This window comes from Schistocerca piceifrons, chromosome 10, assembly GCF_021461385.2.
Source record: "Schistocerca piceifrons isolate TAMUIC-IGC-003096 chromosome 10, iqSchPice1.1, whole genome shotgun sequence".
NCBI lineage: Eukaryota > Metazoa > Arthropoda > Insecta > Orthoptera > Acrididae > Schistocerca > Schistocerca piceifrons.
This window is the reverse complement of record NC_060147.1, coordinates 83,726,674-83,736,582: the sequence shown is the minus strand read 5'-3', so window position 1 is coordinate 83,736,582 and position 9,909 is coordinate 83,726,674. Positions and strand designations below refer to the sequence as shown.

At 39.2% G+C, this 9,909-nt stretch overlaps 1 protein-coding gene across 2 annotated transcripts; it reads right to left on the bottom strand.

Moving 5' to 3' along the window:
• Positions 1 to 321: 321 nt before the first annotated feature.
• Positions 322 to 9,660, bottom strand: LOC124718944 (mitochondrial import inner membrane translocase subunit Tim17-B-like). 2 transcript variants are annotated; one of them, XM_047244610.1, is made up of 3 exons: positions 9,539 to 9,660; positions 8,951 to 9,140; positions 322 to 890 (listed from the first exon to the last, which is right to left on the bottom strand). In XM_047244610.1, exons 2-3 carry the CDS (start codon positions 9,121 to 9,123, stop codon positions 578 to 580), a joined length of 486 nt encoding a protein of 161 aa, XP_047100566.1. In that variant the 5' UTR covers positions 9,124 to 9,140; positions 9,539 to 9,660; the 3' UTR covers positions 322 to 577. The 2 variants fall into 2 exon arrangements, with proteins under 2 accessions (XP_047100566.1, XP_047100565.1); XM_047244609.1 differs by having other exon boundaries at positions 9,530 to 9,647.
• Between the last annotated feature and the right edge of the window lie 249 nt (positions 9,661 to 9,909).

Below are 9,909 nucleotides of genomic sequence, written 5' to 3'. Positions count from 1 at the left end.
AGCAGATGCCAACTGACTTTTGAAATTCTGTATTTACATCACACTAGTCTGACCTCACGCCACAGCATATTTTACTAGACTAGTCTCATATAATACCAACAATCCAGAAATGAAATGAGTGGAAGCAGAGTCATGAAACGAACAGTAAATTTATAATATTTCTTTGAGCCGAAAAAATGACAAGGAATGTTATCAGATGTGCACATATGATGACTAGTAACAGGACACTGATGTACAGTAAGGAACACATTTTAACATTATATTAAATAAAAAAACTGTACCAGTAATGGTGTGCAGTTGTATTAAAAAATGAAACAACTCTCAAATTTAAAAATCAGAAACTATTGCTTCACCTTCATCTATTACTACAGTACATAAAATTATGGAATTATATACATTACAGTTATTTACACAAAAGATCTCAACATGTGCCAGTAATCCTCAAAGGTCCTAAAACACAGGCAGCGAGTGCCAAGTTTCTGAAGAGCACTACAAATATGCTCACTGCATAGAATCACAAAAGATTTGTCCACTGGCATAACAGGGAATTCGGCAACTAATGGCTGTTCGTATTATGCTATTGTACATTTGGTGGTCTGCCTAGTTGGCCAGGGTCTTCCATTATTGGACTGGCAGGTCGGAACTGGTCAGCCGTGAGTCTTGTTACCATTATGCCGATCCCTTCAATTAGGGCGAGGAGGACTCCCCCAACAACAGCACTGCCTACCATGGTCGGCAAGCCTGATCGAGCCGCCAGGATTCCGCCTGTTGCTGCACCCGATATAATTGAGTTCCATGGATCTTCTTTCTGTCTGAAGTGTACTAGTGTACAGTCAATAGTTGAGAACATGCCTCCCCATACGGCAAAGTTTCCAGCTATGATAGGAGACCTGTGGACATAAATTTCATCTCAACATGATGTAGGAGCGAAACTTCACACACAATTATTTAATGGGAACTTCAAACTGTTACACACACACACACACACACACACACACACACACACACTTTTTAAAGCACTATAGCACTGAAATACACTAACACATTTTAAACTTCATTTAAATATACCTGCTATGTGTATAGCTTTATATGCAACATGTGGTCTGTTTTTGTATATATGTATGTATTGATGTATGTACGTATGTAGGTAGCGACTAAAGGAAAACAGCTAGTAGGTAAATAAATTTCATGTTTTCCAGGTGGTTTACATTTGCAGAAAAATAACATCAGTTAACTAATACTGATCCATTGCTATGTGGTTAACATGATGGTTAGATAGCTGAATTACTTTTACCAATACTCTGTGTGTGCCCACTGCTAAACGTTTCTTTTATAGGGTGCATGGTGGCTTTTCCTCACCACTCTGTTTCCAATTTTAACAGCACTTGTTGATTATCATCACTTCTACACCAATCTGTCTCCTAAAACAGGAGATTTCCATAAAAAGCTTCCATTAAGGCCACCATAAATCATAAAACATTTTGTCAAACTTTAATATGCTTGCCAAATATTTGACCATGTATGGTTCTGTCTGACATGTTTGTAAAGCACAGATCGTGTTTGATCTTTTGCCAAAAATTTTGATTGGCAAGAAATTTGACAAGATGGCGGATGTTATTTGTGATGATATTTCGCCGCACATATTTAGTGAAAAATTGTTTTAATACTATGTGTCTAGTATTGTGAATTTCCACAGCCATGGAAAACTGTGGTGAAGTATAAAAAAAAAGCACTGACAATTACAAACGTGGTAGAGGTATAGAATTTTTGCCAGTCATGTATTACACATGAAAAAGTTATAAACAAAATTAATATTTTACCCACACATTCATTCACAAAGAAGTGGGATGAAATAAAAGAAATCTAAGTTTCTGGTTCTTTCACAGACAATGTGGGCAATATGTTCCTACATTGTGCTACTTTACTGAGCTGTCCTAAAGGGATAAGTAGTACAGAATAAATTATCTGCGTACTTGGGTCTTCTTTTTCAATGTGAAGGTGAAGTAATGCCGAACAAGTTATTGAACGTTTCACTGTCCATCCACAGAAAGTTGATGTAATCATCAGGTTCTTAATGTAATATTTCCCAATAAAATGTTTTCAGTTATATATTTCCTTATAATTTTTAACAATTCCCTGGAGCAGTGTCTTGTTTTCTTTTTTAACATACTGCCAGAGTAAGTGGTGGTGTTTTTGTGGTCTTCAGTCAGAAGAGTGGCTTGATGCAGCTCTCCACAGTACTAGAAATGCTTTATCGGCATCTATTGCCATTTACAGTAGTGCCAAAATACAGCACACATGAAAAGCTCCTGCTTCAAAAGTAAGGTTAAACTGACAAGCTTTCTTAGTAAGTGTACAGGCTTCTTTGATACATCCGTGGCTACATAAGAGTGAGCTCAACAGTTAAGTTTGCTCCTTTAGGAGGTTAATGTTTCCTTTATCGGATATTTACAGGTGAATCTCTCATTTTACGCCATTCCCTGGACTATAGTCTTCTTCTTCAAACACAGTGCTGGAATCTGTGCCAGGATTGGTTTGTCTGCATTTGTGGAAGTTCAGATTACTGTCAAAATACTTACAAAGATGACAGTGTCTGCTTCCAAGTGAGGTTAGACTGGAACATTGAATGTGTACAGGTTTGCTTGGCAAATCAGTGGCTAGATAAGAACAATTTTGTCCAACACATTTAATTGTTTACGGGGCCTTTAGCAGCTGAAAAGGGGCCTGACCACTGTCAAACAATTGGCAATTGCTGCAAATTGCTGTGTTGGAAGAGCTCTTGAGAGCCAAGTAACTGTGATACCTGCAGCAGAGGTACAGGTAATATCCTCTCCTGTGGATCCAGTCCCCTCTGCTAAAAGTACAAGATCTGTCATTAGTCTTCCACTTTATTGTGAGTGGCATGTCAATGTTAGCTCCAAGTGTCCAGTACAGGGTGGAAGGGGACCAGGGAGGACTCGCGGTGTTGTATCGATCCCCCTAACTAAAAAGTTTGAGGTGCTTCTTTCACTTAAAATGAGCCAGTGGAACTTACTTCACCTGTTTTGGGGAAACCTGTTTTGCTCGGTGCCAGGAGGCGGCAAACGCAAAAGGGTAGGGGGTCTATTAATCGTCGGTACTTGAAATGCACGGTGAAGGATGGTACCCCTTAGGGAAATTGCAGCAAGGGACAGGAAAGGACACCAGGCGCACTTAGAGTGTATGCCTGGCAGCCTCATTCAACATGTTTAAGAGGCTGTTCCAACAGCTATTGAGGGAACACTGTGCAACCAACTACAGATTGTAGTGCACATTGGAACAAATGATGCATGTTGACTGGGCTGTGAGGTCATCCTTGGGTCCTTCCAGCATTATGCATGGAGTACCAAAGAAGCTCACAAATTGGAGCACTGTCCCCAGACCTGATCATGCTCCTTTGGTTCTGAATCAAATGGAAGGACTGAACCGGATACTTCGAAAGTTCTGTGACAAGCTAGGCAGTGACTTCCTGAACTTGCGCAATAGGGTTGAGAACTGTCAGCTCCCCCTAAATGAGTCAGGTATGCACTACACATTAAAGGCTGCTACTCAGGTAGCTGACAGTGTGTGGGGTGCACATAAGGTTCTTTGTGTCAACAGAACTGTCCGATCTCACATGTCTGCTTTGACCCATGATGTAAGGGTGTTGTTGTGTGTGACGTCATGATGGCGCGGAGTTTGGTTTGTTCGTGTGGCGTGTTTCTAGATGTCATCGTGTTGAGCTATATAGGTCAAGGGAAGTGTCCGATTTCAGATGATATTGTGTTTAGTGGTATTTGGGGAGTTTTGTGATGTCTGCTTTTTTCATCGTTTTGCGTGGTTTTGTATGGAGGTGGGTGTCTAAATTTGTTTATATTTAGTTTGTCCCCAGCCAAAAACCCCCAATTTCCCGCACTTGTCCCTTTAGTGTCATTAGGCTTTTTGTGGAACGTGTGTGTGTGTGTGTGTGTGTGTGTGTGTGTGTGTGTGTGTGTGTGTGTGTGTGTGTGTGTGTGTGTGTTTTCGTCTTCATAATGTGTACGTAACGACTTTATACGCGCCATATTTGAATCGCGGTTTATGGTTGTATCCGCCATATGTATGACGTCATGGGTCAAAGCAGACGGGCGGGATTGGACGCTTCCGTATCTCCGGTGTTTTTTTTTTTTTAGATCAAGTGACTCTCCATCCAATCCAGATAACCCAGAAGTATCAGTGTAAGATCAGAAGACATGCCTCCCACAGGTGAGAGTATTAAAATCCTAATGGTAAACTGCCACATCATTGCAACAAAGTGCCCGAGTTTGAAGCACTCCTAAAAAGCAGTGAAGCACCCATAATACTAGGTACAGAAAGCTGGTTGACACCTGAAATTGATAGCAATGAGATTTTTGAGGAAAATTTAAGTGTATATCGAAAGGACAGGCAAATGGGAAATGGAGGCAGCGTATTTGTCGCAGTAGATGAGAAACTCAGTTCTACCAACATAGAAATTGAAGATGCATGTGAGACTGGGCAAGACTCAATATCAGGAGTGGGCATAAGATGATAACTGTATGCTTATATCACCCACCAGACTCATCTCCTGAGGTAACTTTCTGCAGTCAACTTCAAATGCTTGTTCTCTTAAATTTTCTCAATAGTGTTTTTTCCAAAAAGATTTTCATCTTTCCTCCGAGAATTCCCATTTGAGTCCACAAAGCATCTCCATAACACTTGCATGTTGATCGAACCTAACGGTAACAAATATAGCAGCACACCTCTGGACTGCTTCCGTCTTCCTTTAATCTGACCTGGTAGGAATCCCCAACACTCTCTAACGGTACTCAAGAACATGTCTCACTACTGTTATATGTGCAGTCGCCTTTATACATGAGCTACACTTTTCTAAAATTCTCAAAAGAAAGAAAAAAAAAAACTGACCATTTGTCTTCCCTACTAGCACCCTTATGCACTCATTTCATTTGGTTTTGCAGCACTACACTTAGATTTTTAATGAACATCACTGTGTAAAACAGCACACTACTAATGTTGAATCCAAACATTAGAGGATATCTTTTCCTACTCATCTGAATTACCTTACATTTTTCTACTTTAAGAGCAAACTGCCATTCACCACACCTACTAGAAATTTTTTCTCAGTTATTTCATATTCTCCTAGTCAATGATGACATCTTGCCATACAGCACAGCAACTTCCACAAACAGTCAAAGATTTCTGCTTGCCCTGTATGTCTGATCATTTATGTATAAAGATAACAAGAGTGGTCATATCATACTCCCCTGCAGGATTCTTGATGGTACCAATTTCTCTGATGTACACTCACCACTGTGGACGACAAATTTTGTTCTGTTTCTTAAGAAGGCATCACAAAATATACCTATCTCATAATCTAATTAGTATGCGTTGACAGTGTCAAACATTTTCCGAAAATCTAGGAATAAGGAGTCTGCTTGTTCTCCTTCATCCACAGTTCACAGGATGTCACATGAAAAAATTAGGCCGAGTTTCCCATGGGCAGTTGTTTCTAAATCCATGCTGGTTTGTGGCGGAAGCTTTTCTACCTTGAGGAAATTTATGATAAACTCTGAATGTTTCCTGAATATGTTCAAGAATTCTGCTGCAAATTAAGGTTATGGAGATTGGTGCTTTTACCCTTCTTATACACAGGAGTAACTTGCACTTTTTTCCAGTCGCTTGGGACTCTGCATTCTACGAGAGATTCACAATAACACAAGCTAAGCAAGGATCCATCCGGACCTAGTGACTTATTGGTTATAAACTCTTTCATTTGCTTCTCTATGCCAGGGATACCTATTGGTATGTTCTCCAAACAGTAGTCTGTGCAATAGTGCGACTACACAATCCTCTTACGCAAACGATTTCCACAACACGGAATTTAGCTTCAGCTTTCCTCCTGCTGTCTTCTACTGGCACCCAACATATATAGAATTGATAGATGATGAATTAAGAATTTAGAATTCAAGGTGTTACAGACCCAGTAGTAGAAACTTACTACTACATCTTGTGCAGTGTGGATATTACATCTGATTCAAGGCCCCTCCATGCCAGTACAGTGATTGGATCTTCCTTGAGAACAGTAGCAACATCTCAGCAGCACAAAGATGTTACAGATACAGTGAATGGACCGACTGCCTCAATTTGGAGAACTGGAATCGCACACACTTGTGATGCGAGTGTCTGTCTGGTACACAGTTTTAATCTACCAGGAAGTTTCATATCAGTGGACACTCCACTGCAGGTAAATCACTTCAGGTTAATGCTGGGATGGTTCCTTTGAAAGGGCATGGCCGGCTTCATTCTCCCATCCTCCTCTAATCCAGTGGGACCAATGACTTCGCTGTTTGGTCCCCTCCCCTGAATCAACCAACCAACAAACTATTCTTCCATTTTTATATGGGCTGAACACAGTAGCATCATGTTTAGATATCAATTGCTTAAACGAGCAACTTGTTTCAGTGACAACTATTTGAAGTAACCCAGCATTGAAAAATAAATTGAAATATTCAGTTCCAGAAGATCCCACTGGTGGCACATGCCTTAGTGCAGGTACCTTGTGAAATGGATATGGTGGTAGTTTTAGTGTTTCAGACGCAATCACTTTAGTGAACTATGCCTTATGTTCTGTCTTCATTTTGTACCCACAAGAACATAATTGTGATTTTGTGAACCACTACTACTTTCACTAAAATACTCTAACACTACTATTTTCCGACAACTCATTTAAAAAAAATTAATTTAAAAAGTGAATGAAATAAATAAAATAACATTAACTTAAAGAGAAATAGGGCAGAAACAATATTAAACGACAATGATGCACAAAAACATCAGATGAAATAACGAAATGTAAACATATTAGTATTAAGCACACAGCCAACAAACTAACAACGCAGTACCTAACTGTAAACAGAGCCCTGACAAATCGGCACTCTGACAGTACTGGAACCAGTAGAGGGTAATGCTAGATTGTTACCTTGACAATCTAAGGGTTAAGCCATGCATGGTGAACAAAGGGCACAAATGCTGTCTTTCTATGGTGAATGAAAATGCAAATGCATTTTATGTGCACTGTGTTCACCACATAACACACCATTCTCATGACTTCTGCAAACAAGCATCAAGTGCTTGGCAATGCTCACACTAAAAAAATTTATTACACTTACTGTACGTGGAACAAACAAAATACTTCCGTTAGGCTGGAGACGTATGCATATCTATTGTATAGTAGAGATAATTCTGTCTTTCTTTATAGCATACTCATTCCTACTGGCTGAAGATTATCAAAGTGATGAAAGGTTGTCACACTTGGTTCAAAACCAAGTGGTAATCTTCAATGAAACATGAATACAAACACTGGTTTTATAACAAGAGTTATACCAAGTCAAGCAATACACTGAGAATTAGTACAATAATTACAGCATGTGTACCAAGAAAAGCCTCCGGACAATTAACTAAAGGGCTCTGTGGTGTTTTCATAAGTACATCACCACGTGCATTCCTTTCCCCACAACTGGGGGAGGGGGGGGGGTCTAAACTTGAGCACAGTTTGAAATTACCAATACATCAAACCACCTCTGGACCGCTGTCACTTCCACTGATGAGCATACGTGCCATACCACTAACAACACACTGGCTTCCTGCACGAGATCCTTATTCTCTCACCAACCCACAACAGTACCTATGCTCGCGAACACACTGTCAATTTCCATACAGAGTCTTTATGGGAACTGATAGAAAGAGGACAGATGCTCTAGAATGATTTTACAGTCTATGAAATTCTGATTCATTTTATCTAACAGCCTTATACTGGCAATCTTTTTCCATCAATTTCGACATAAGACTGCTAAGCTAAGTACAGCAGCGTTAGAAGTAAGTACTGTTTGTACTGAGTAAGCATGAAACAATGGGCACCCTAATGCCTATGGTGCCCACCATACTTAACAATTCACCACTTCTAGCATGCTGGACATTTCTAATCTGTTGTGACACTGAAATGCCATGCGTTATCTTTTCTGAGAACTTATTTCCCGATTTCTCCATTTGGAAGCATCTTTAATCCTGACCATAAGAAATTTGCAAACAGATTTTAAGAATAAATTATAGACCTTATTCTCAACTTCATTTTTGCAGTGTTCTTATTGAAATTTAAAACTGCAAAACAGCAAACCCTGCAGCAACAAGAAAACTTTAACCCCATGGTAATTTGTGGTGTGTAACATCACAAGGTAGCTTCACAAAAACAAAAATAAACAAACAAAGAAAATACATTGTTTTAAGTCTTTACTATATTTTAGAAGGAATGTAGTGGAGACAATGATCTTTAGCATAGCGTGAGGTCTGCATTGGGTTCAAAGATGACAAGAATGATTGTAAGTTGAAAAATCAACAAATGGAATCGCATGAGATATGTGCTATTATATAGCACGCATTACACATACTGGAATTCAAAGATACATTTAGTTTGGCATTTTAATGAAGACGTTAGTCAATGTCATCAGGCAGTAACGAAGGTTACAATTAACCAGCAGAACAAGAAGACTTACTGCTGTTAGGACATCGTCAACAAAAACAAACTTATTGTGACAACAGATATGCAGGATGCTACATTATATTGAAAGTTTCCGAAATTAACATTAACTATGCGATATATTTTGAAATTCAACCACCCTCAGAGATGTATCATAAGGCTACACAAACAGTGTGAGAACAGCTGTGAAAGTAAGGCAATGACAGAAACTCATTTTCTTGAAGTAAACAATGGGTCCAACAACATACACAAAATAACGGAAAAAGATTTCAATTTTAAAATTACACGAAATTAAAAGTGTTTCAAAACAGATCAGTAAGTTGTAAAGCAACTATACAGAGTGTTTTTACAACCACTGACGTATTCAATAGTAAGACTACTACTCAGATACAGAATTTTACTGACCTTTGCTTAATCGCTGCGAGGCTGCCCATCAATCTGTGGGAGATTCCCGACGGCGCATTACGGAATCCTTTAATGCTCTGGAAAACAGCACCACCCAAACAACCCATTGTGAACGCACCACCACAATCGTCAACTATTCTCCATGGGCAAGGTTCTCGGGCATATTCTTCCATTACGACTGGCTGTTTTACTGCAACCACATATAACAACAATTAATATCATTATATATTACAAAGTTTGCAATTGTCAGTACATGAAAGGAGCTTTAAAAAAATGATAAAACATGTCTTGGTTATTTAGCATCATGCGGAAAAACGTGTTAATCTGGTACGGTAAACTCAGTGACAAAACCTGTTTGTTAAAGATGTGCGATTACATTGCAGAACACACTCGTTTCGATATTGTGGTGTATAATGGGCAACTGCCAAAATTTTAAAGAGAATTTAATTTCACAAAGCACAGTCCAGCATTGCATCATTTAACCTATAGGCCTACACATATGTATAATGTGATCAACGTAGAAACAAGATAGACATATGACCATAAAAATTACCCGCATACAGAACAGTGAAGACTTACACTACTTACAGGAATACTGACACACGTAACTAAAGCGTAATTTTTAACTTCAAACTTCAAGTCTCTACCACCACTATCCTCCACCGCACACCAAAGAAAATCGCTTCAGAGAAATCACAGTTCTGTTTCTGTCCATAGATCAACGTGCATCGTGTTATGTCTTTGTCGATTTTCGATATGCATATTAATTGGAAACAATTTTCTATGCTTACGTTTTACTGTTTTACTGATATTTTCCAGAGTACCGTGCTGCCAATATTCGATATGATTATCTGCTAAAAACCTCAATTATATGTGCCTTTAAAGAACGTATTATCGGGCGGAGGGTGCAGGAATCGTGTGTCGGTTTTGCGTCACACATACACTACGCAGCCAGTCAG

Coding starts and splice junctions, on each gene's coding strand:
- LOC124718944 (XM_047244610.1), bottom strand. CDS start 9,123: ATGGAAGAATATGCCCGAGAACCTTGCCCATGGAGAATAGTTGACGAT. Junction 891..8,950: donor CTCGCAGCGATTAAGCAAAG/GTCAGTAAAATT, acceptor TTATGTCCACAG/GTCTCCTATCATAGCTGGAA.